Source organism: Typopeltis vanoorti, chromosome 12 (assembly GCF_054136105.1).
Source record: "Typopeltis vanoorti isolate ZY-2024b chromosome 12, IOZ_Tvanoo_1.0, whole genome shotgun sequence".
In the NCBI taxonomy this organism is placed as follows: Eukaryota; Metazoa; Arthropoda; class Arachnida; order Uropygi; family Thelyphonidae; genus Typopeltis; species Typopeltis vanoorti.
In genome coordinates, this window is record NC_143560.1 from 37,740,704 (window position 1) to 37,768,518 (window position 27,815).

A 27,815-nucleotide genomic window follows, 5' to 3' on the forward strand; every position below is an offset into this window, starting at 1 on the left:
GAAAATGAAATACCGGGTGTCAAAATTAGTGGTAGTTGTGGGCACAAATGACTTAGTTGGGGAGAGAAAGAATGTTGATAGAAACTTGAGGAAGTTGTTGTAGCAGGTAAAGAAGAATAGTGTTGTTGGGGAAGTTGTAGGCATGTTGTCCAGATATGATAACAGTGAATTGAGAAGGAGAGCAGAGATAATGAATAGTACGATGACTGGATTGTGTGAGGCAAAGGGATTCAATTTGTAAATCTGTGGAGTGAATTTGATTTGAAGGGAAGGGAAGTTGCAATGGTATAAAGCTGATGGATTACATTTGAAGATATTTGGTGTTGGGCAATTAGAAAGGTTATCGTTTTCTGTGAAGGCAAAAAGTCAAGTTGATATAGTAAATGATCAGAGTCTACCTGTGAAACAGGATAGCATAAATCAGATTGTATGGCAAGAGCAAGATGGATATGAGGTTGAAGATGTGGTTGCAGCAGCACAAGTGAGAGGTTGCAGCCATTCTCAAAAGTGAAAATCACATTTGAGAATGGCCTCAAACATATGTAAGGAGTATGTGAAACAATAGAGCTGAGTTTGTTGCACTGATTGAGATGGTATGCGCAAAAATAATTGGAATAAGTGAAACTTGGTTGTCTGATGAGGATGTGATGTCAGGAATAAAATTAGAAGGATATATAATTTTCCAGAAGGATAGAGATGTGAAAAGAGGAGAGAGAGTATTGTTAATGATTGAAAAGGAATTGTGTTGACAAAGTGTGGAAGTTGATAGTGCATGGACAGATTTTGATTCTGTGTGGTGCGAAGTTGAAATAAACAGGTTAGTATATCTGATAGGATGCTGTTAGAGGCCAGGGAATGCAGAGAATACTGATTGTGAAATGGTTAGGCAAATTGGTTGGGCATGTAAAAAGAAAGTGATCCTGATGAGAGACTTTAATTACAGGAATATACAATGGAAGGAAGAGATAGTGTATGGGAACAAGGAGAGCAAGTTTGTGGAATTTCTGAGAGATAAGTATCTTAAGCAGCATGTGACTGAAACAACTAGAGGCTTTAATGTTTTGGATTTGGTGATAACTTCACAAGATGTAGTTATTAATGAAGTGTTGATACTGCCACAGGTTGGTGAGAGTGATCATGAGGTACTTGTTTGGAAAGTGATGAAACAAGAAAAGGTCACTGCCAAAAATGAATCAGAGCAATAATAGGATGAGAAACCAGGAAAATCAGAAGACAAGACTTGGAAAAATTTGTATCAAGATTAGAGCAAGGCATGAACCTCAAACTGAAGAGCTATAAAATCATTAAAAGAATTACTCAAGAAACAAAGGATAATCTACAATTAGAAGGTCCCTCCACAAAAGAATGGACCAATCGCTACATCCAGCTTCTAACAATAATAATCAAATTGAAATAAAACAAGTAATAAGTCAAGAAACAAATGAATAAACAATACAGTTAAATCTTCTAATGAAAATATTGAAAAAAAAACTAAAAAATAGAAAAGCTACAGCAGAAGATGGAATAAATTCAGAATTATACAAATACAGCTCTAAGTCATTTCAATTACGATTAATTAAATTTCCAAACAGAATATGGGAAGAAGGAAACATCCCACAAGAATGGAAGACAGCAATAGTCAAACATATTCAAGAAAGGGTTGCAGAAACTACAGAGGAATATCCTTATTAAATACATGGCATAAAATATATCTGGATATAATTAAAAGTAAACGAACACCATGGGCACAGGAAATTATTGGAGAAGAACAATGCAGCTTTAAGAAAGGAAGATCCTACACAGATCCCACATTTACACTCAAACAAATTATAGAAAAAAGAATAGAATTTAACCTGCCAACATATATGGGGTTCCCAGATTATGAGAAATCATATGATCAAATCAACAGATCAAAAATTAATCAATATACTGTATGCATTGAAAGCTCCACCTCAAACCACAAAAGCAATAGCAAATATAATGGAAGAAAGCTATATTAAAATTAAAATTAATAATGAAACAACCAAAAAAATTAAAACTAATAAAGGTCTCATTCAAGGAAGTGGATTATCACCAATACTCTTCAATATAATATGGAAAAAATTTTCATATTATATTGAAATTTCAAGAGAATGGAGGGAAAAAAATCATAGGAATTAAATAGGAAATAAAGAATTAACCAGCCTTTTATATGATGATGATCAAGTTATTTTTGCTGAAAATGAAGACCAATTACAGAAAAATCTACACGTATTGAACAAAACAATGGAACAGTATGACATAAAAATCTCAATAAATAAAACGAAATCAATGGCATTTCAAGGTAAAGAAATCAAAAGATGCAAACTAGTCATCTACAACAAAGTAATAGAACAAGTAAAAAAATTTAAATATCTAGGAAATTACATAAGCCCCAATGGAGAAATCGACATTGCATATAAAAAGCAAAAATTCCTAGCAGTCATTGGAACTCTGAATAGACACTTCAGTAAACAGATGTCTAGAACAGCCCCAATAAACCTATAGAAAATAATAGCCAAACCAATTCTGAAATAGGGCAGTGAAATATGGACTTGGGAAGAATGAGATAAAAGACAAGTGGAAGCTGCAGAAATGAAGTTCCTAAGACTGCTCACAAATTATAAAAAAGAATAGACAAGATAAGAAACGAAGAAATAAGAAAATAGTCATCCATAATTAACATAACAGAAGACATCAAAAACTATAGAAAGAACTGGAAAAATCACATAGAAAGAATGAATGAGGACAGATGGCCAAATATTGCTTGGAAATATAAACCAAAGGGACACCGATCAAGAAGAAGACCCAGAAGGAGATGGGCAGAAGACTTTTTAAACCCTTGTAAACATTACAGGCAAACAATTACCTAATATAGGAAGCCAAGAAGAAGAAGTTGGGCATGAAAAAAGAAAGTGCTCCTGATGGGAGACTTTAATTACAGGAATATACAATGGAAGGAGGAGATAGTGTATGCCAACAAGGAGAGCAAGCTTGTGGAATTTCTGAGAGATAAGTATCTTAAGCAGCACATGATTGAAGCAACTAGAGGCTTTAATGTTTTGGATTTGGTGATAACTTCACAAGATGTAGTTGTTAATGAAGTGTTGATACTGCTGCAGGTTGGTGAGAGTGATCATGAGGTACTTGTTTGGGAAGTGATGAAACAAGAAAAGGTCACTACCAAAAATGGATATATGTGGAAGTATAAAGCAGGTGATTATAGGAAGCTCTGTAGTCAGTTAGCATCAGTATGTTGGGTAGATGAGCTGAGCAGAAAAGATGTTAACAATGCATGGAAAGTCACAAGGCAGTATCTGACAAAAGCAATGTTGACTGCATACCAAGAGTTAAGTGAGTAAATAGAGTAGGAGTGAAATCAAGTTTTCCACTGTGATGGAAAAGAAAATGTTATGGAGAAGGTAGAAGACAGTTGGTGGTGATCAGATCATGAAGAGTATAAGGTGCAGGCTAGAAATGTGATGAGCATGTTAAAGAAAGAAAAAGTGCAGAATGAGAGGAGAATGGTAGGTCAGGCCAAGATTAGATCATGGGAATTTTTCTGCTACATAGCAAGCAAGAGAAAGAATAATTATGGCAGATTAACATTGGTGAATAGTCATGGCAGCAGACTAACAGCTGCAAAGGATATAGTGGAATTATTGAATGAGCACCTCATCAGAGTATATCGTATTGGTGTAGATGATCCAGTGCAACATATAGAAGAGAGGCAAGTATTAGGAGAAATGGAAGTGAAAGAAACAGAGGTGTATCAGATGTTGGTTGGATTAGATATGAATAAGACTGTGGGAATGGATGACATATCACCACGTATTCTCAAGGAATGTGCAAAGCAGTTGGCTATGACCTTGACCCGGTTATTTAAAGAAAGTCTTGCAGTGGTTAGGATTCCTAAGGAGTGGAAAGAAGGCAAAATAGTACCACTCCACAAGCATAGTTCTAAGACAGAAGTCTCTAACTATAGGCCAGTTTGTATAATTACGGTAGTGGTCAAGGTGTTGGAGAGATTGGCAAGGAATAGAATACAGAATTGGGTTGATGAACATAGCATTCTTTATGATGGTCAGCATGGATTTGTAAAGGGCAGGTCCTGTTTTAGTAATTTACTTGCATTTTATGGTAAGGTGACAAGTGTGTTAGATAAGGGAGAATCATATACAGTGATATTCTTAGACTTTGCAAAAGCGTTTGATAGATTACCACATGATAAGTTGGTGTTCAAGCTGCAGAGGATGGGAATAGATAGTATATTGGTTAGAAGGATCAGAGATTAGCTCTCTGAACAATACCAGCAGGTTGTGTATGATGGAACAGTGTCTCAAAAAAGAAGAGTAACCAGTGGTGTGCCACCAGGGTTCTGTTCTTGGGCCCCTGCTGTTTAACTTCTTTGTAATTGATATATCATGTGGACTGCTGGGGATATTCAGTTATTTGCTGATGAAGCAAAGTTGGGAAGAATTATTAGTAGCACTGCTGATGTTAAATCCCTTCAGGAAGATTTGAATACTTTTTACTTGGACAAAAGAGTGGGGGTTGTAGTTTTAATATCAATAAGTGCTAGGTGGTGATTATAGGAAATTGGAGTGCAGAAGGCTGTGTACTATATAGATGGTACCATACTGCAAGAAGTGGATGAGATTAGAGATTTGGAAGTGATGGTTGACAGTATACTGCAGTTTAGAGGGCATTTTAAGATTCTATATGATTAAATATGTTGTCAGTTGAATGAAACTCCCACGATGAGTCTGTCGACTCCATGGAGGGTGTAATAATAATAATAAGGTGACTACATTGCCTCCAATTAGAGAAGGTGATCATGTGCTCTTGAGAAGTAGCAAGTAGTATAGTTCCACGTATACTACTTCAAGTAGTATATGTGGAACTATACTACTTGAAGCAGTACCATGGCAAAAAGATCTGCATGGGAAGGATGTTTACAGTGCATGGGGGGATAGTCAAGGAGTATTTGTAGGAAGCAATATTACACTGTATACCCAAGGTCAGGAGGGTAAATCTGGCAGGAATTGGATGGATGAGTGGTATCATTAAGAATGAGCTTTAAAAAAAAAATGTGTAGCATATATAAAGAGAAAGGTGACCAGGATGGTAAGAAAGACAAATTTTTTATGTGGCTAGTAGGAGGATGAATGACTATGCAAGGATACTATAATGAGTGCTGATGGTAGATAGGTAATGGAGGCAATTGTTGAGATACTGAGTGATCATTTTGCAAGGATATATCATCCAAGTGAAGATATTGTTATGACAGAGGTGACAGGGATTGATGTGAAAACAGAGGTTGAAGAATATGTAGTACTTACTATATTGCAGAATCTGAATGCAAATACAGCTGTGGAATTGAATGGGATACTCTCTTGCATTTTAAGAGAATGTGCAAGGGGACTTGTGATGCCTTTGACTAGGCTGTTTAAATCTTAGCTATGGCAAAGTCCCATTATGGGCAAACCATAATGGATGTCAGTTTAATGTGGAAGGAGAGCAAAATAATTATTTTGCATAAAGGAAGATCTAAGTCTGTGGTAGAAAATTACAGACCAATTAGAATCTCAGAAGTGGTGGTAAAAGTACTGGAAAAGTTGGTCAAAAAGAGAATTCAGGAATGGTTGGATATTCTATGAGGAGCAGTATGGCTGTGTGAAGAGTCTGTCATCCTAAGTAATCAACTAACATTTTATAATAGTCACAGCTGAATTAGATAAAGGGAATGGCTACATGATGATACTGCTGGATTTTGATTTTGCAAGTTTGACAGGATACCAAATTGAACTCTGTTACGTAAACTGCAACAAATGGAGATGGATATGAAACTGGTGATATTGATAAAAGAATGGCTGATGGATAGATACCAAAAAGGAGTATATGGATGAGCAGAATCTCGGAGAAGACAGGTGACTAGTGGTGTGCCACAGGGCTCTGTGCTTGAATCACTGCTATTTAATTTATACATAAATGATAATAGGAAATAATTTGAAGGGAGACATTGAGTTGTTTGCTAATGATGTAAAGTTAATCAAGGTGATGTAGAGAGCTTGCAGGATGATTTAAATAAGCTGATAGTATAGGCAAAACATAATGGGTGTCAGTTTAATGTGAACAACTGTAAAGTTATACAGTTTGGAATACAAAGATTACAAGATTATAAGCCTCAACACAAGTATAAAGATTACAAGCTAAGTATGACATTGAGGAAATTGTAGTAGTAGATAGCTGACGTTTAGAGGGCAAATTGCTACTTTAGCAATTTGCCCTCTAAAATTAGCTCATAGAATTACTTGGTTATTGAAGAACGCTAACAAGCAGAGATAAGGAGTTATCATTCCTCTTTATAAAGTCTTGATACGATTACTGTGCTTAGGTCTGGTCACCTGAATTTCTTGGGGATGAGGAAATGGTGGAAAGGATCCAGAGACAAGAGACCAAGATGGTGAGTGGTCTGTGAAATGCTCCCTATGAGGATAGATTGAGGGTTTGTGGATTGCAAAATTTGTTAATAGGTGAAAATGGGAGCAGGGGATATGACAGAAACACTTAAGGTACTTAAAGGCTTTTATACGATTGATTCAGGGGAAATGTTTAAGCACTTGGCTAAGGGGGCAGAACAAGAGGTCACTCCTGGAAGTTGGGTACGAGTGTAGTTAGCAAGCAGATGAGAACTAGATTTTTCACTTGGAGAGTGGTGAATGATTGGAATGAGTTGTCTGAGTCAGTTGTGAGTGCTTTGTCTGTTAATAGTTTCAAGGAGAGGTATGATAGATACATATCATACCTCTCATACCTATCTGCCCAAACCTGATTATTTGGGTCTCCCATGATGAGTCTTAATACTCCATGGAGATGCTCATGCAATAATAATTAAACTGAATAACAGCTGTAACAAATTTGATATGAAAATTAGCAATAAAAAGACAAACCTATGAAAATTGGTAGGAATACATAAAATGTCAACTGCATTCTCAATGGAGAACCTATAGAGCAAGTAGAATATTTCAGCTATTTAGGCCCATCTTTTTAGCAAAAATGGCAAATTAAACATGGAAATAGATAACAGAATAAGCACCTGAGGTGGGAAGCCAGTGGAATAAATTTATATGGAATACGAGAGAAATCCGCTAAGAAACTAAACCAGCAATATACAAGCAGGATTCAAGCTAATTTGAACCTCTGAATCTGAGAGATGAGTGAGAAATAACAAAGTAGTTGATCTAAGACTATGGATATAAGAGTTCTGAGAAAAAAAATGTGTGTGTGAACTGAGCATCAATGGGAGATTCATATAAAAAATGAAGATATTAGAAAGGAATCTGATGCTGTTAGCATTCAGGAATAGGCAAGTAGAGTGGAAGTGGTGGTATCGTCACTTAAATAGAATGGGAAGGGAAAGGTTAGTATAACAGGTGTTTGTTGCTAAGGTAGAAGCAGACTCATGAAAAAATATGAAAAAACGATCCAGGTGGATTGCTTCAGTCAGAAGTGCTCTAGAAGGCAAGAATATATAATCTGACAATATTTGAGTGTTGACAAGTGATACACTAATATGGAATAAAATTATTGATAGGAGATTAGTAATAATGTAAACTTCATGAGGAAAATGATAATGACAAAAAAGACATGCAGAACACATGCAGGCAGTAAAAACACAGTTTACAGTTGGTTTCAGATTTTAACACTGTCTATTTGCTGGGATTATTCCCGTTTTTTTTTTTTCTCACAAAATATTTGGCTTCCCTTATAGTAAGTTTCCTTTAGAGCACATATGGGCAACTTCCAGCCCTAATCTATTTCAGCAAAGTTTGTCTGATTCATGGTGGGAGAAAACATGGTGTTCTACTAACCCACATTAAGCTGACGTCATATGACTTGCACAAAACACACTATGTTTTCTCCAACCAAGGTCTCTTTCTCACTTTGACTAGCAGCGTGAATGTGAACATGTTACAATGTGTCAGTTCAGTACTTGCGTTGGTGTTGTGCTTTGTTCAGTGCCTGCATTGATGTTATGTTCTGTTTGGTGCCTGCATTGATGTTGTGTTCTGTTCAGTGCCTACGGTGTAGAAGACAGTTCTGTTTCACAGTTCTGAATATTGCTTATAAATTTGGGACAATGTCAAGGGTTATTGCAAAAAAAAAAAGAAAAGTAGATGCAGAGAATCATCAATTTCAAGACAACTGGACAGAGGATTATTATTTTATTCTGAATAAAGATTTGCCTGTATGTTTGCTGTGTAACGAATCCATATCCGTCAATAAAGAATACAACTTGAAGAGACACTTCACTTCGAGACAAAGATATATTTGAAACAGTCAACACAATCTTCGAGAGATTTGGGCTTAAATGGAGTTCACTATCTGGCATATGCACTGATGGAGCTCTGTTTCACAGTTCTGAATATTGCTTATAAATTTGGGACAATGTCAAGGGTTATTGCAAAAAAAAAAGAAAAGTAGATGCAGAGAATCATCAATTTCAAGACAACTAGACAGAGGATTATTATTTTATTCTGAATAAAGATTTGCCTGTATGTTTGCTGTGTAACGAATCCATATCCGTCAATAAAGAATACAACTTGAAGAGACACTTCACTTCGAGACAAAGATATATTTGAAACAGTCAACACAATCTTCGAGAGATTTGGGCTTAAATGGAGTTCACTATCTGGCATATGCACTGATGGAGCCCCTGCAATGGTTGGTGCACAGAAGGGATTTATTGGAATAGTTCATGAAAGAGCAATAGAATTACAGATCCATCCAGAAAATTTAACAAATTTTCACTGCATTATCCACTAACAAAATCTGTGTGCAAAATCGATTAAATTCACAAATGTTATGGAAGTTGTAGTAGCCAATATTAACTTTATTAAGTCATGTGCACTTAATCACCGCCAATTTAAGGAGTATTTAGCAGACATATTTTCGGATTATGAAGATGTGTCTTATTATTGTGAAGTGAGGTGGCTGAGTAAAGGTAAAATGTTAAAACGATTTTATGATCTGAGACAAGACATTGCAGATTTTATGGACATAAAAGGAAACACAATTAACCAAGAAAAAGATTAAGAGTGGGTGTGTGATTTAGCATTCCTTGTAGATGTCACTGGATACCTAAACGAACTGAATCTTAAATTGCAAAAACAAGGACAATTGGTTCATGAACTGCATGGACATGTCAAAGCTTTTCGTAATAAACTAAGATTGTTGGAAAGTCAGATAAGAGCTAAAAACTGTTATCATTTTCCTACTCTAGCAACTCATAAAAATATCCCTTATAATCGTTATGGAGATGAACTAAGGCACTAACAGAGCAATTTGATACAAGGGTTGCCGACTTCAAAAACAAAGGCTCCACATTCGCTATATTTGCTCGTCTGATGGATGCTGATCTAAATAATGTGCCAGAAAACTTACAGATGGAACTTATCGAGCTTCAGGCAGATTTAGTGCTAAAATCACAATTTAACAACACTGCTTTGATGGATATTTATAAATTTTATTTGGTGGAAGAAACATATACAAATTTACGTACCTTTTCAAGAAAAATCATTTGTCTTTTCGGCAGCACATATATGTGTGAACAGTTTTTTCCGAGAATGAAATACAATAAATCAAAAATTCGGACAAGAATAACGGACGAAAACCTTGAAAATTCTATGTGATTATCCTTAAGTAATATTAACGTCAATATTGATAGTCTCGTAGTTGAAGTATCACATTAAATTCTTATGTCATTCATTATATTATAAAATTTATGTAGAGCTTCATACCAAAGCATTATATTATAAATAAATGAAATATGAAGTAGCAACTTGTTTTAATTCATTTAATATTAATTTATTTTATTTAATAATTTGTTCCGGTCCTTGACTCGGAGGCAGAATGATAATTTGGCCCCTGAACTAGGAAAGGTTGCCCATGCCTGCTTTAGAGGTATAACTGTCTGCGTTCAGGCATAATGATGATACAACATGCAGTCAAGTCATTAAGATTATTTTCCTGGCAATGGCCAGAGAAATGAAATGGAAGTTACTTAAAACATTCATGATAAGAAGTGGGAATTAATTTCACAAGTTTTTTTTACAATTATTTTATTAATTTGCAATTTCACACATATTGCAATAAGTCAAAGAGAATTGGTATACAAAATAATCTGAAAATGATTCAGAAACTGAAAAAATCAAATAATCTGAGGATGGTTACTAAACTATAAAAATTATTGTTTTTAAATTTTTTGTAAATATTTTACTGACTTAAATTCAGTCATGAACTTAGGAATATGATATTATTATTATCACTAGACTGTAATGGAGTCAAGAGACTCACTACAATGTCGCACTCTCACATGCATAATACATCATACCTTGGCTTAAATATATTCTGTCTCTGCACTTACCACTTTCAGACAATGCATTTCAATCACCTACAACTCTTCATGCAAAAATCTATGCCTAATCCCGTGGCTCACACCACCCTTCTACAGATTCCAGGGTGGCCTCTGGTTCTCTCTCTCTCTCTCGTCTCCAGCCATTCCATGAAAAACCTCATCCACATTATACTGGTAATTATCCATTACCAACTTATAGTCTTGCTCATGTCCTACCCCCCCACATCCAAGGCTCTGCAATCTGTCCTCACACTCCACATTCCAGAGACCTGTAACCAACTGAGTCAATCATCATTGAATTATCCCAAACAACTCATCCTTTTGAAAGCTAGATGACCAAATATGTGTATAATAATCTGTATGCATTCTGATCAAGGCCTTTTACAATAAAACCATGACATCCTTACTCCTACATGTCATTGTTCTTTGATCATTGCCATAATCTTTTGTGATGTCTTTGCAATTTTAGCAACTGTTCCCAAAATTTCAGGTCTCCACCATCAACGACAGATCTTTCATCTTCTCAAAGATACTCCCACCAATTTTATACTCTGCATCCTGTCACTGTTTTACAAATTTTAAAACCTTACACTTTGTTATGTTTAACTGATATTCCCACACACTCACCCATTCACCAGTATGTTTAAGTGCTCTTGCAAGGCTAAAACATCTGATGTACTTCTCATAGCTTTCCCAAATTTGAATCATCTGCAAACAACTGAATATCACAATTCAAGCTCCTTCCAATGGCATTTACATGCAAATTAAACAACAATGGCCCCAAACCCAACCACTGGGGCATACCACTAGTGATTTTCATTTTTTGGGGATATCGCTTCCCCATACATTGCCTGCTGTTACCTATGAGACAGCAAATCTCCGATCCAACCTCATCTGTCCCAATTTAATTACCAGCTTGTCATGTGGCAATCAGTTGAAGGCCTCTGCAAAATCTAAAAATCTACTCTGTATGCATCCCCCTTGTCTAATTCATTTGTCACCTTATTATAATAAGTAAGCATATCGATAAAAGGTGATCTTCTTTTAGCAAACCATTGCTGTCCATCAAAGAAAATTCTGCTGCTGTCAACCCAGTTCTGAATTCTAGTCCTCACTAGCTTCTCTAACACCTTGACCACAACTCCAGACAAGCAGAATGGCCTATAATTCAATGCCTTAGTCTTATCACCACCTTTATGAAGCAGAATAATTTTGGCTTCTTTCCTCTTCTTTGGGTCAGTCTAAAACATGAATTAACCTTTTTTACCTTTTTAAATTTTTAAACATTTACCTTTTTAACATGAGTCTTAGACTCATATTAATAAGGTAAATTAAGGCTTAATTCCCTGGAACATTCCCTCAAGACATGTGGTAATATACCACCAAGTCCTATGGTCTTACTGACATCAAATTTACTCTCCTGCTCACTCACCAATTTTTCTTCCTTCCTTTCCACTGCTCTTAAGTTCTGCATTATGTTACATTCATAAGAATGGAATACTTTAATGAACTGCTCATTTAACACCTCTACTATTTTAGTGTTTATCTTGTTAATGATGTTTGTCATTATCTTCTATTCATTTTGCCTATTCATTTCCTTCTCACCACCTTCTACATTAGCAGGCCTATAGCAACACCCTACTAAACATTTCATTCTGTCCACTGCACTTCACACCATACAGCTTCAAAATCAGTGTCACTATTTGCTCCTTGCATCTCCACCCTAGATGGACACAATTCCTCTGCCATCATCAACTTATCCTTTCTGTTTGTCTTCATGAAAGACTACATATACCCTCATCACTATTCCTGTCAGAATGTCATCCTCCTTCTGGTCTCACTTATTCCAACAATTTTTGGACAAATTAATTCTATCAATGCTTCAATTTCATTTCTTTTATTCCAAATGTTTATCTGAATTTACCCAAAGTGACAATAAAACTTAGTTACATTAACTGAAAATAAAAGACAATGTCTCTGCATTGCTAATGAAAATTTAAGCATCTTTCTTAATTGTAAATGAGTGACTGATAACTACTAATTGTCATGTTATATATAGTATTACACTAGCATTTTAAAAAAAAAATTAGAAAAGCAAATAAAGAGAAAGCAAAGTAATACATATACAAATGTCAAAATATCAATAAATATTCCTGATAATATAAAATGATATTTGGAATACTTGCATTGCAGCATTAAGGTTCTTTGAACATAATAATACAATTCTGGATGTGAATATTCAATATCAGCATACCAGTGAAACAAAACCCATCTGACAAAATTTGTTAATAAGTAATTTATAACTTACATTTTAAGAAAATGCTTAATAGGTAATTTATAACTTATCATCATCAAATTCCTGCCATGTACCTTCAAGGGGTGTACAGGATATGACAGTACTACATGAAAAAATTACATCATTACTAACTTCCTATCTACAATTTTCCTCCAAATCAGTCTGTTACTTGTCAAGACTCCAACATTATCAGATCTTATATTTCTATCGTCTAAGGCACTTTGTACCATATCAATCCACCTATATCTTGGTCTTCCTCTGAGTCATTTTCCTGCCAACCTGGCAGAGAACACTTGTTTTGCTATTCTTTCCTCTCCCATTCTATTTAAGTGACCATACCACCTGAGATTAGCTCTGCTAACGCATTCCTGGATGCTGACAATGTCAAGTTCTTTCCTAATATCCTAGTTTTTAATATGATATTGCCATTGATGCCATCTGTTCACGCCTCTAATCTTTCTCAGGACTCTCATATCTGCGGTCTCTAGTCTTTGGTCAAGTGTTTTACTTCTGACCCAGCTCTCAGATCCATAAGTTAAAAACTGGTTTGAACACTGTCTTGTATACAGCTAATTTAGTGTTCCGACTAATTTCTCTCTTATTCCATATGAATTTATTCAATTGATTTCCCACCATACCAGCTTTGCTGATTCTGTTGTCTATTTCTATATTTAATTTACCATCTTCACTAAAAATCGTGCCTAAGTAGCTGAAATGTTTTACTTGTTCCACAGGTTCTCCATTCACAACACAGTTGACATTTTCAATGATTCTGCCTATTTTCATTGTCTTTGTCTTTTTATTGCTGACCTTCATACCATATCTATTACAACTTAGTCAGAGAAGTATAACATCATCCACATAAAGCAAAGAGCTGACATTAACATCTTCAATTTTGATATCAGGTTTAATACCACTTTCCTTCATAATGTGATCCATATAGATAATGAATAACAGAGGGGATAATGTACATCCTTGTCTCACATCAAATTTAACATTAAACCATCTTCCTGTACTTCCTTCAATTCTAACTGCTGACTTACAACTCAAATAAAGACTAAGTATTGCTTGATATAATGCCCCATTGACACCATATAACTGCAGCGTATTGAATAGCTTCTCTCTTGGCACCTTGTCATATGCTTTTCCAAATCGACAAAACTTAAATACAGATCTTTGTTATATTCCCATGCTTTCTCGACTATTTGTCGTAAAGTGAAGATCTGATCCTGACAGCCTCTATTTGGCTTGAATTAAGCTTGTTCTTCACCAAGCTTTTCTTCCACAATTTTTCTCAACCGTTTCTCAAGTATACTTGCACAGATCTTGCCAGGAACACTCAGTAGGGAAATACCTCTGTAATTCTCACAATCAGTTTTATTTCCCTTTTTATATATGGGTACTCTGAGAGCTCTACTCCAATCATCGGGAATTCGTCCCTCTGTCCAGGCTTTCTGAACTATGCATTGCAGCCACTGTAAGACTTTTATACCACCATACTTCAGCATTTCTGGTCGAATATCATCTACTCCTGCTGCCTTTCCACATTTCAAGCCTTTGATGGCTTTTTCTACTTCAAATATGGATATGTATTCCTGACTACATGCCTGGTCAGTGTTTTTTATCACTGTGCTGTCATCACTGCTTGTTTCATTTAGCAATTTTTCGAAGTAATTACTCCATACTTCAAGGATATCTTTGTCTCCTGTTTTCATGTCACCTTTATCATCTCTAACTCCTTTTACAGCACTCTTTCCTCCATTCCTAAGCTTCTTCAACAACCTCCAGAATATTTTGCCACCTTCTTGATATTTATTTTCTATATTCTTGCCAAAGTCCACCCATGACTTTTGTTTAGCTAGTTTTACACACTGTTTAGCTTTCTTACATTTGTCTCTGTATTCTGTAACAGTAAAAGCTGACTTATTTGCCAGGAACTTTTGATATGCTTTCTTCTTTTCCTTCACTGCCTCTTTAACTTCCTGTGTCCACCAGGGAGTTCTGATTTTTTTATCCTTGCACACAACCTCACCACATGCCTTTCTGGCAGAATCAATCAATGTTTTCTTCAGAGTTTGCCACTGAATCTCCAAGGTTTGATTCCTGTTCTCAAACTCTTTCATTTTCTTTTCAATAATCTTTCTGTATTTTAGTCTACAGTTCACATCTGAGAGCTGCTCAACTTTTATTCGCTTTAAAACTTTCTTACATGTTATTCTTTTCAATATGAAATTCAATTTTATCCTGCTCAAGACTAAATAATGATCACTTCCAATTTCAAATCCTCTGTACACTCTGGTGTCCTCCACCAGAGAGAAAACATCACTATCAACAATAACATAGTCAATGAGACTTTTCTTATTCCTAACCTCTTCTCTCCATGTGAATTTGTGCACATTTTTATGTTGGAACATGGTGTTAGTAATAACCAGTCCATGTCCTGAGCAGAAATCCAACAGATATTTGCCATTATTATTAGCTTTGCTCTTTTCTCCAAATTTTCCCAAAATATTTTTGTATGTCTCACAATCATTTCCTACTCTGCTATTTAGATCCCCAACAAGGACCAACTTTTCCTTTTTCATTGTGTCAGTTGCTTTTTCTGAAGCGTCAAAAAATTCCTCCACTTCTACCTTAGTAGAACCTTCTGTGGGACCATAGGCACAAATAAGTCCCATTGTCCAGTTCCCCATTCTCATATTTGCTCACATTACTCTACTTGAGACTGACTGCCATTCAAGAAGATTAGCCTCGTATTTTGTGTTGAATACTATGGCTACTCCTTCTTTTCCTTGATTGTCATTGCCTAATATAACATTTTGTATTTATTGCTCAGAAAGATCTCACCAGTTTTGGTCTTTTTTGTTTCAGTCACCCCTATTATGTCTGGTACTTATCTAATTCCTCAGCTAGCCATTTCTTTGCCATTCAGGCTTCTTATGTTGATAGTACCGATCTTTAACTCTGGTGATGTTGAGTTGGGGTTAGTTTTCAGATTTGTTCCAGTAGCTGACTTTTCGCTGTTCGCCCTGGTTCCCTGGCGAAAACAACGGGGCTTTACCCACTTTGTTTAACCGGGCGACGCCCCAGCCGGCATGAAATTTTGTCATGTTCTACCATCATTTTTTATTTTGGTTTAACCAATAAGAATACAATTTGGTCGGCTAAATCCCAAATTGCCAGCCCATCCTCGTTCGTTCAGTATCAAAGTAGATACCCAACAGGGTGCACCACGAGAAGGTGAGGATTGGACATTAGGTCAGAAGCCCTGGTTGGCTCTTTGCATTCCTTTAAAGGCTATGTGGAGGTCTCCTCTGTGTTATACAGCTTTGACCCTTACACACCCCTTTGTAACTAACTTATATATATATATATATATATATATATATATATATTAGGGTTACCAAGTAATTTTATAAACTTAGTTATTTTACTCCTAATCCCAAGTAAGCAGCAAACAGTTAAGTTTGCACCTGAAACGTAGTTAAAGTCTAAAGGTGGTGCAACACCAGGGCAACTCATTGTAAAGATGGGTAAAGTTCTGATCACTATTCTTAGTATTTTCCATAATGTAAAGCACATCTCACTAAGAGATGTATACTGCAATACATTATGGGTGGGGTCACTACCCAGACTGGTTTCAACCTTTTTTGAGGTCTCCTCAGTGAGTAGCTAGACCCTAAATACCAAGGTTTTAGTAATACAGAGCTTTGCCCACCTTTACAATGAGTTGCCCTGGTGTTGCACCACCTTTAGACTTGAACTACGTTTCAGGTGCAAACTTAACTGTTTGCTTACTTGGGATTAGGAGTAAAATAACCAATTTAATAAAATTACTTGGTAACCCTAATATACATTATTCCCAAGGTAAAAAAAAAATTATATATATATAAAAGATGCAGAATACACACATTAATGCTAAAATAAAATATTCATAAAATCACTTACCATGTAAGAGTATTCCTGAAGGCAACAAAAACCACCAATGCAGTACCCAAAATAAAGAGTGTGCTCTTTAAGGAAGAAATCAGTTGTGCTTTTGGCGTCTGTGGATCTTCCAAAGGTGATGGAGAGGGACATGTTAGCTTTCTATCAACCATCTTTTTTCTTGCTAATAAAATAAAATCAATGTATAATTTTTATCCATGTCTATAAATTCACCTGATAGTAATTATTATTCAATTAGCAATTTCTCATTTATCTTCAACAAAACATATTATCACTACTTGTTTGTTATTCTGGTAGAAAGACTTATACATTGGCAATTCATAACTGTGCTTTTTCAGGAAATTAATTAATTACAATAACTTCAATTAATATTTCTGATATTTTGGCTAGGTCAAATTGCCATCATGAGGAACACAGCACAATATAATATCTGCATGCAGGCACTAATACCAGATAAATGAGGCTGAAGCAAGGCAAGGCAAGGCAACCAAAGTTGTACTTAAAGTCCTAAGCGTGCCCCTAGTGGTTTTGGCTGTTGAGCTGAAGATGATTGCTTCCTAAATTTGGTACAGTTTCATGCACCCAAATTTGTTGAGTCTCTGGTTTGGGAAGTTTTGGAAAGTTTCTTGAGGCTGATTCCAGGAATAGCTTCTCATATTTGTATTTGCTGCAGTGGCCTTCTTCCAGTGTATCCTGTGGTGGGTCCAATGCATGGCCAGAGAGTCCAGAATGGCTGTAGTGGTGGAACCAGATGTAGCCCATGTGTTCAGAAATCTGATGCTGACTGTTCTGCCTCCAGCCATAGTAGGAGAGTTTGTAACTACAAGGAACCTGGTAAACACCTGACAGGTCTAGGGAGTGTGGTGTCGGTATTTGGTAGAGCATATAAGGGATGCCAATTTCTTATATGGTCTGTAAGTGGTTGTAAGGTTGTATTTCTATTTAGGATTTTTTTATTTAAATGTTGCTCCAGATATATGGATTGGTGATAGATATTGCATAGAGTCTGTTCTGGACAAGGGGAAGGGGTGGTGCAGTTATTGGGTTTTAATATTTTTTGGATTTGGTGGGGATTACAACCATTGGCTAAGGAAGTGCAGAATGTGGTCAAGTTCAGTAGGAAGGGCACTATTATCATAAGAGATTAATTTTGCCATGTTATATAGGGCTTTTATAATCTCATATTCTGCCAGCAAAGGTTGGTCGATTGGTAGAGCCTCTGCTACTAATGGCTCACAAAAAAAGTTAAGCAAGTTTGAGTGTGGTTAGTAGTTGAAAGGGATTCAATCGTTCGAAGCTGTTGTTGGCACACTCTCCCGTTTCATTAGTTAGATCTTTAAGGATTTTATGTGTTAGGTCTTTTAAGCATACAGTCTTTAATTTTTTTTTTTACAAAATTTTTTACAAAATCCCATCTGTTTCTGTTTATTCTCCTGCATGCTGCTTTTGCTATTGCTCTTTTTCTGCTGTATTCGATTTTTGATTCTACTATCTTCAGGTTAGGCCAATTTTTATACACTTTTTTTCTTTTCTTCAATAATGCATTTAATTTCATCATTCCAGTCCCTAAGGCCTCTTTTTCTTTGTTCCTAAACTTTCTTTTGCTGCTTTCATCATTATGATTTTTAGGTTTGTCCATTCTTCTTCTATGTTCTGATTTTCTTTTATATTTATCATCCAGTTCTTTATTACTTTTTGGTACAAATCTTTAATGCTATTGTTGTGTAGAAGTCTAACATTGAAGGATTCAAAATTTCTATTTTCCTTGTCTTTTTTTTTTGTTGTTGTTTTTCACCTTGGCTGCCATTTTATTTTTCCAATTAAGAGGTAATGATCTATTCCATTTCAGATCCTCTGTATACTCTTGTATCTATTATCATTTCTGAACTTTTGATATTGCTAATCATGTAATCAATAATGCTTCTTGTGTCTCTAGCTTCCCAGGTGAATCTATGGATGTCTTTATGTTTAAAGAAAGTGTTCATTATTTTAAAGTTATTGCTTATGGTAAAATCTCTTAATCTATTTCCACTCCTATTACAGTTAAGTTCTCTTATAGGTCCTATGTTCATGCCAATTCTTGCATTAAGATCGCCTTTTACCAAGATGTGATCCTTAGGATTGAGCTTCTTTAAAATCTTTTGCAGTTATGTGTAAAAGTTTTCTGAGTCCTCCTTTTTCCTTCTTCAGGTGCATAAGTTCCAATTACTGTCAAATAGCTGCTGTATATGTTGAATTTTTTCTTGACAATTATTCATAAGACTATAACACTTTTTTATAAAATCTTTATCAAGTAGCTTTATTTTTATCCTCCTACATGTTTCGCCAATCTGTTTCTATTGGCATCCTTTCATAACAATTACGTCATGAGTCATCACGAATAAATCACGTTAACGAGACACGCACATTGTCACGCACAATACCAATTTTTGTATGATTTAGAACCATCGGTTATAACCTAGTCTGTAACCTTCATTTTGTGCTTGCTGATTTGTATTCCCTGAGGATGCCAATAGAAACAGATTGGCGAAACATGTAGGAGGATAAAAATAAAGCTACTTGATAAAGATTTTATAAAAAAGTGTTATAGTCTAGCTGCTGTATACTTTAATTCTCATTTCTATTATTCTATTGCTCAAAGCTGTAATGGATCATATTGTTTCTAAGAGATTTATGTAAAAAGATCATTACAACAAATTTAGCTCTCTCTTCTGCTTTTACCAAACTGTGTATAGAGATATAGGAAGTTTATTTTGCACTTGATTAGACTATAATAAATTTAGTTTAATCCTCTATCCAAGTGGAAGCAAACAAAGTTTGCACCTGAAAATATCTTCAGGACTGAGGTAAGGTGGTACATCCCTTGGCAACTCGTAGCAAAGGTGGACCAAGCTCTCATCACTCCTTGTCTCAGTATCTCCCATAATGCAAAGCACATCTCCTTACGGACATGTATACTGCTATGCATTAAGGGAAGGGCCTCTACCTAGATCGGTTTCGACCTTTATTGAGGTCTCTTCAGTGGGAGGCAGACCCAGAGTGGTGATACTAAGCCAGAAACAATGGAGAGATCCACTGACGAGACCTCAATAAAGGTCGAAACCGGTCTGGGTAGTGGCCCTTCCCTTAATGCACAGCAGTATACATGTCCGCAAGGAGATGTGCTTTGCATTATGGGAGATACTGAGACAAGGAGTGATGAGAGCTTGATCCACCTTTGCTACGAGTTGCCAAGGGATGTACCACCTTACCTCAGTCCTGAAGATATTTTCAGGTGCAAACTTTGTTTGCTTACACTTGGATAAAAGATTAAACTAAATTTATTATAATATATAGAGATATGTTTAGTTTCATCTGTTCCTCTCAGCTTTTTTTTTTAGATTCTGTAATTATTCTAAACTTATTTATCTATATTTTATCTTATTTTATTCTAAGCTACCTATATATTATCATCCTTACCATCCTTAATATAAACATGACATTTTATCAAATGTTTTTGAAAATAAAGGCCATGTTTATATTCAGTAAATATGAAGCAATGCATTTTTTATTATAACCAAATTAATTTCATTCTCACTCCTTCTCTCCTCTTGCAGTGTCAAGGATTTTCTACATTTAACTGCTACTGTATCAAGGATAAAGTGGTTAGCCTTATGCTTCCCGGTATGTCTTATGCTTGTAGATGCCTATGTTCAAGGGCCGGTTTGTCTGTTTTGGGAGACAAAAAAAAACAGAGTTTCTGGGTGAAAAAAAATATCCTACCACTGTATGAGATTGGCAAACTTAACTTTAGTTGGACGAGACCAGATAATGGTAATCAAACCCAGGTCTTTCCGACCAAAGGGCTTTGTCTATACTGACTGAGCTATGGAGGCTCAAAATTAATTTCATTATAGAATTAATCACTGTTAAAATATTTCTCTTTCCTATATGCTATTTTTAAATATAGAAGCAGTTCAACTTTGCATTATTAACTTAATATGACTAAAATTTCAAATTATTTGCACCCATAAGAGCTCCAATATTAAATTTTTTTTAGCAGAAATTTCTCAGAATTATATTCTCATTATTTAATTTTTGATGGCTATCTTACATTTTGATTTCTGCAGAAGACAAAATATGGTTTGATTGGACAATATGTTTTTTTTTGACAATAGGAACCTTCAACTTTAAATCATTCTTTTAAACTAATATTTTCTTCATTTATAGTTCCAAATTTTTTTAGTTGCTTATATATGGTAAAAAAACTGTTCTCTCTCTATGAATCTAAGAGCTACCTCTCGGAAGTTTAAACTTATCAATTCTGAGAACAAAACTGTTTCCAACAGATAACAGCATGGGAAAAGCATCATCTTGCATACTGCGCCTTTACCATGAGTTGCCCCAATCCTTTATTCACGTGTAAGCAAACAAAGTTTGCACCTGAAGTATTTTCAGGACTGGGGCAACTCATGGTAAAGGTGGTATGACTTCACATCCCTTGCCTAGTATCCCATAATGCTAAGCACATCTCCTTGCAAACATGTATAATGCTATGCATTATGGGAAGGGTCACTACAGTTTCAACCTCTATTGAGGTCTCATCAGTGGGAGCCAGACCCAGAGTGATACCAAGGTTGGAGTAATGCAGAAGTCATATTTTCATATATGAGTTGCCAAAAGGTGTTACACCTTATTATTATAATACTCTGGATTAGAGATGGATAGTTGTTGAAAGTGTTACCACTTGGTTATACTATAAATTAAAGATAACAAGAAATTAAATACTTGGTTTAATCCTTTATCCAAGTGAAAGCAAACACAGTTTGCGTCGGAAGTATTTTCAGGACTGGGGCAACTCATAGCAAAGGTGGTATTGACTTCACATCACTTGCCTTAGTGATGTGATGATTCCACACCATCCTTGCAGACATGTATAATGCTATGCATTATGGGAAGGGTCACTACCCAGACCGATTTCAATCTTTCTTGAGGTCTCATCAGTGGGAACCAGACCCAGCGGTGATACCAAGGTTGAAGTGATACAGAAGTCATATTTTCATATACGAGTTGCCAAAAGGAGTCACACCTTATTATTATAATACTCTGGATTAGAGATAGTGTTGGAAGTTTTTCCACTTGGTTATACCATAAATTAAAGATACTGATGAGACCTCAATAAAGGTCAAATGTACCTCCTTACCATCGGTATTGATTAAAATCATTCTGCCATATACATTCTTTCTTTTACTAGTGAAATTCAACATTAATTCAAAATGGCTAGAAACTTGGAAAGAAAAACTGTCACCATGGTATCTGCACAGAGAGCCCACTTGTGTAGGCTGTCTGTACAGATACCACGTCCTGTGTATATCCTTCCCAACCAAAATCCAAAAGTTTAAATAGGATATGCACAGGGCATGGTATCTGCACAGACAGCCTACACAAGTGGGGAAGATCACTACACCCCAATGTGACTGGGACAATAAACCAAACCATCTGACACACCTGGGTAACCTGAGAGACTTTTTTTTGAGGCAGATCCTTCAGCTCTTGAATGGCTAGCTGAACTTGACTTAATATTTTAGTGACTTTTTTACCTGTTATTTGTATATGTACACTACCTGTCTCATTTATATTATCTGCACAGACATGTATTTATATATTTTGATGTCATGTGTCTTTTTCTTTATTATTCCATACACTAAATAAATAAATAAATTTCTTTTACTCACAGCGTATCGAAAGAATTGTTTGGGATTCTCTTCAGCCTGCATTGGTAACTTCCTTTCATAATCTGCTTTTGCTGGAAGTTTATTTTGCACTTGGTTAGACTATAATAAATTTAGTTTAATCCTTTATCCAAGTGTAAGCAAACAAAATTTGCACCTGAAAATATCTTCATGACTGAGGTAAGGTGGTACATCCCTTGGCAACTCGTAGCAAAAGTGGACCAAGCTCTCATCACTCCTTGTCTCAGTATCTCCCTGCAGACATATATACTGCTATGCATTAAGGGAAGGGCCACTACCCAGACCGGTTTCGACCTTTATTGAGGTCTCGTCAGTGGGAGGCAGACCCAGAGTGGTGATACTAAGGCAGAAGCAATGGAGAGGTCATATTTACCTATACTGGTTGCCAACTGGTGTACCACCTTATTATTAAATTACTCTGGATTTAGAGAAAGATGTTGAAAGTTTATTTTGCACTTGGTTAGACTATAATAAATTTAGTTTAATCCTTTATCCAAGTGTAAGCTTGGATATTTTCAGGCGCAAACTTTGTTTGCTTACACTTGGATAAAGGATTAAACTAAATTTATTATAATCTACTTTTGCCTTTCTTACCACACTAGTTACCCTTCTGGCCTATGCCTTATACTGTTCATGTGCCTGGAGGTTACCTTTCTCCTGAAATTCCCTCTACAATTGTTTCTTTCTTTTTTTTTGTAGCTCCAGCTTAATGATGATATTCATCAAATTATTCTTGATTTACTCTTCTGACTCTAGGTATGCAGTCTGCCATTACCCCCCTCAAACACTCCTTTACCACTTCCCATGCACTATCAACATCTAGACCTTGCAGTTTTACATGCCACGGCACCAATCCAACAATCTCCTAAGCTCGTTATACTTACCAACCCTGTAATTCCACATATACCTTGTCTTAATTGAAAATTCCACATTTAGCCACCTCCCAGGTTAAGACTATATATGATCACTCTCACCAATTGGTGGCAACGTGGTCATATTTGTTATAGACAAATTCTCAGATGCAATTACTAGATCAGGCACTCTCGAATTTTTAGTATATTCAATCACATGCTATGTCAGGTAATTATCCCTTAGTAACTGCATAAATTCCATTTCCTTCCTCCTATGACTTTCCTTATACTAGACTATTAATACAGAGAGAGAAATACAAAGGAACTATTTACTGTAATTTAAATAATTAACTGATAAAACATATACTGCTTTTCTCTTCTACAAAAATGGGACAGACAATCATATTGGTATTTTTAGGGCAGTGATGATTATTTATGGAATAACTAAATTATTTTAAACACTGTTCACAGTATTTTGTCAAAGTGAATCTGGCATTATGAGAGACAAATACACAAGTACGAATCATGCATACAGATTCTATCATCATCATCATCAGTTGCATCAGTCTTGGGACTGGTAGCTCAGCAGCAATTTCCTCCATTCCGCTCTGCCATTGGCTTTCTTCTTAACCTCCTGGTAACTCCTCAAACCCATGCTTTCTATATATAGATAAGTAAAACTCATGTGAGGAAGCAAAACCTATAGTATAAAGGAAGCCCCTACCTTCAGAAGCCAAGGGTAATCCAATTATAGCCACTGGATAGTATCCAGTAAGATTGTGAACTTTGCTTCATTTTACTTTGCTTGCAAGTGACTATATATTATGATTTTTTTTTATTAAGTAATAGCAATATCTATGTACTTGTGTATTGTTCTCTGATGTGAGTTTGGCAATACATTGAAAGTAGTAATTAAAAAAATTTGGCTATTATATCTTATATGCTGTCACCAATCCCTAAAAATCCCAAATGATTAATAAATAAATGTAAGATATAGAAATGAATTAATCAATTAAAAAGAGGGGTGATATCAAAACCGGCAATCTTGTCTGGATGTGGACTAAGTCTCCTTAAGCAAGAGAATACAAACTAAGTAATTTGTTGTTTAAAATTAATTTTAAATTTTGCAAAACTGTTATAAACAAAGTTATTCAAAGAATATACTTTGTTCATTTTTTTAAAGTTATTTTTGATTTGAATAATGAGAAGTGATAAAACAGATGATACTGTTTATAGGCAAGTGTTAATAATACAAGAGTTTACCATACACCAGTGAATAAAAAGTAACAAAAATTAACACATGCTTATATGTGGACTTCCAAGAATTCATCAGTTTAGACTTCTTGTCAATTTTGCTGAAACTAATATAAACATGGATATTTCAAGGAATTTGCCAGAAACAATAAAATACATATAAAAAAAGGAATTATTGATAAAGCACCTACCAACTAAAACACAATACATTAACTAGTGGTCTCTATCATTTTTATCCCCCCCCATACATAATTATGCATATGCCATAATGACAAAAATCAACTTACAGTAATTCTGCAACCCCAACTGGAGTCGCATTTTTAGTGAATTCATGTCTGTGATAGAGATGAAACACAAAAACCTAAGAACTAAGAATGTAGCCAAGTATATATATATACATATATATACTGATTAAGAGTGAAATATCACAGGAATGTTAAAAACAAAACACTCTTTTTATCAGTTAATAAAGATATAAAAATATGATTTACTGATAATACAGGATGCTTTGCTGATAGCCAGCTGCCTATGACTGTATACAATAACTCCTAAGCATATTTAAAATGCTGTGGCTATTCAGTCATTTGTCCTTGAAACCAAAAGTATATTGCTTAACATTTCCAGTTCTGTGAATGACGTATCATTATGACTTAAGAGGAAACCAGGTAGCTAAAATACTTTCTGCAAGTCAGAAAGCAAAGTTTTAAATTATGAAATATGTAATGTTAACCATGATATTTTATTTGAATAATAAATTCAGAAAAAATATTTACTAAAGGAACAGAGAAGAAAGCTATCAAATGATACCTTTGGTAATGTAGCACTGATAATATAAACTAATCTTCAATTTATTTTATTTTATTATTTTAAAAGGAAAACAAGATAATAATATAAGCTCCCATTTAAAGACCTAATGGCATAGTAATGTAATACAGTTTCAGAAAAAATAGAAAATGTTATTTTATTATTTTGAAAGACTTGGATTTTTTTTTTTTTTTTACCCCTGTCTAAGGTAGGGTGAAAATAATAATAATCTAATTTAAGAACATAAATTAAGGGAAAAATCACTCTCAAAATCATATAAGCACACATAATCAAGGGGGATATAGGATAATTAAAACAATGAAAACATGTCAGATATTAGTATTAAAAAAGTTTGTGATAAAAAAAATCAAAAAGTTTCTTGCAAAAAGGATTATTATGTTATTTTTGAGAGTTTTACAATTCTCTAATGAAGTATTTTTGCCCTCCTAAATCAGGTATGTGGTTTATGAACTCTCAAGAATTTCAACATAACTACAAGTCTTAGTTTATTGTATTTTTTGTTCTATAATTTAACCTAATCTTTCTTTTCTATCCTCAGAACATGCTAATTATAACAATCCATCTATAACTTAGTCTCTCACTTTTTATCTCTGCCATTTTTTTTTTGTTTCAAATACCTATTTATTAATTTTTCACCTCCCATCCTGGTTAAGTGACAATACTGCCTTAGATTATATATGTATATGCACTGTTGAGTAATATCATGGAAGTTTTTTTCAATTCTTTTTTTTTTTTTTTTTTTAATATTTCCTACTGATACCATTTAAACACATATTCCATAAATTTTGAACAGAAGGATCTTGACCATTGTAATTCATGTAAATTTCGACATATTTTCCATAAGACATTTGGGATTAGATTATTTCCAACTCTAACATTAAGATTGCTTGCTATTAATATACAGTCATTTTTATTACATTTATTTAACTATTTCTGTAGTTCCTCATAAATTGTTCAGAATCCTGTTTCCTATCTTCTTCAGAGGCATATACTCCTATGACATTTAAGTAGCTACCATTTGTTTTAAATTTAACTGTTATAATTCGATCATTTACAAAATTGTACTTTCTTATTCAATTTTTCCATTTATTATCAATTAAAATGGCCACACCATGATATCCTGGTCCTCCAGGTTGGGGGTTTTGCATGAGCCTAGTTAACTTACCAAGTAAAACATTTTTACAACTCAGATGCTTGAACTGAATAGAAGGTATATGAGGAATTAAGCTTGATATTAATCAAGGAACTTTCAAATGCTGGTTATGAAAATAATTTGAAGAATCATAAATTGCATACTTCATCATTATGATATGAAAGAACAATTTTAATTGTGAATGGATTTTATAGCATTTATATAGAGGTGATTATACATGAGTGTAGAGTGAGAAAATAAGACCATCCTTGGAAGTTGCATGAAAGCAAATAGATGAAAAAAGTGAGTAAAAAATAAGATTTTTTAGATAGAGAGTGGTGGGCAAGCAGAATACATTGCTGGAATGTGAATTCCAGTAAATAGGAGTGAATAAAAGGAATGTGAATAAGGTTTATTATAACAAATTATCAATATCCAACCATTTAGCCCTGCATTCATCTAATAAAATGTAGTCTAAATTACATTGCCTAAAATTTACGAAATGGTCTGTGTAGGATATTTCTACAGAATAAATAATCAGTAGCCAGCCTGTACTTTATAATTAATTTATAGTTCACTTACATGATGTTAGACTTAATATGTGCATCCACATTGTCATTAGTGTTCAAACTGCTGAGGTTTGTAATATGTTTATGAAAACTATTCTAGGTGTAGTCCAGCTGGCTAGTCACATATATAACAGGATTTTATTCCTTTCTTTATTCTCAGAAAAATATTATTAAAAGAGAATTTCTGCTAATTTAAACTAGTGTTACTGGAAGATGGTAAGTAACTTGAATGCACTGCTAGTTAAAAATGAAGTTATCATATGATAGGTATGCTGAAGGTTGAGAGAGACCATTTATGATGAGCCAATAGGAATTTGTTAATAGCAAATCATAGTAATAATAATAATCTCATAAATATATCTTATATGTAAAGAAAAAAAAAAGTACTACAGAAGCAACAAGCTGATTGCAATTTAGATAGGTTGTTACATTATTTAAATTTGGAAAAAAAAAACAAAAAAAAACTAAGCTATTTTGGATATGGAGTGGTCTCTTTGCAACAATTAGCCTTAAAAGAGTTAAAACCAAGTGAGGTTTATATTAAAGCATATTAATTTATATACCCGTGTAAAATTTTTTGGAAGTAAATATAGTAACAACTTGATTTGATCACAGCCGAAGTGGTATACAATTAAAAGTGATAAGCACAAGATACTAACAACTGAGTGTAAAACATTCAGATAAACGAAAAACATAAAAACCAATAACAAAAAATACCAAAAAGATGAATTATGTAAATTTTTAATTTTGAAAGAACTGAGAATAAAGAA

General features: G+C 34.6%; 1 protein-coding gene across 2 annotated transcripts in view; it reads right to left on the reverse strand.

Moving 5' to 3' along the window:
- Positions 1-27,815, reverse strand: part of LOC150100708 (fatty acid hydroxylase domain-containing protein 2) — a 122,499-nt gene that overhangs the window by 60,315 nt on the left and 34,369 nt on the right. The window contains exons 1-2 of one of the 2 annotated variants that reach the window (XM_090401204.1): positions 24,807-24,964; positions 16,683-16,845 (exon numbers count right to left, since the gene is read on the reverse strand). In XM_090401204.1, the coding sequence (XP_090257330.1) occupies positions 16,683-16,845; positions 24,807-24,852 (209 nt within the window). In that variant the 5' untranslated portion in view covers positions 24,853-24,964. Of the gene's footprint in view, positions 1-16,682; positions 16,846-24,806; positions 24,965-27,815 lie in introns of those variants that run through there. The other variant, XM_090401205.1, reaches the window with a different exon arrangement.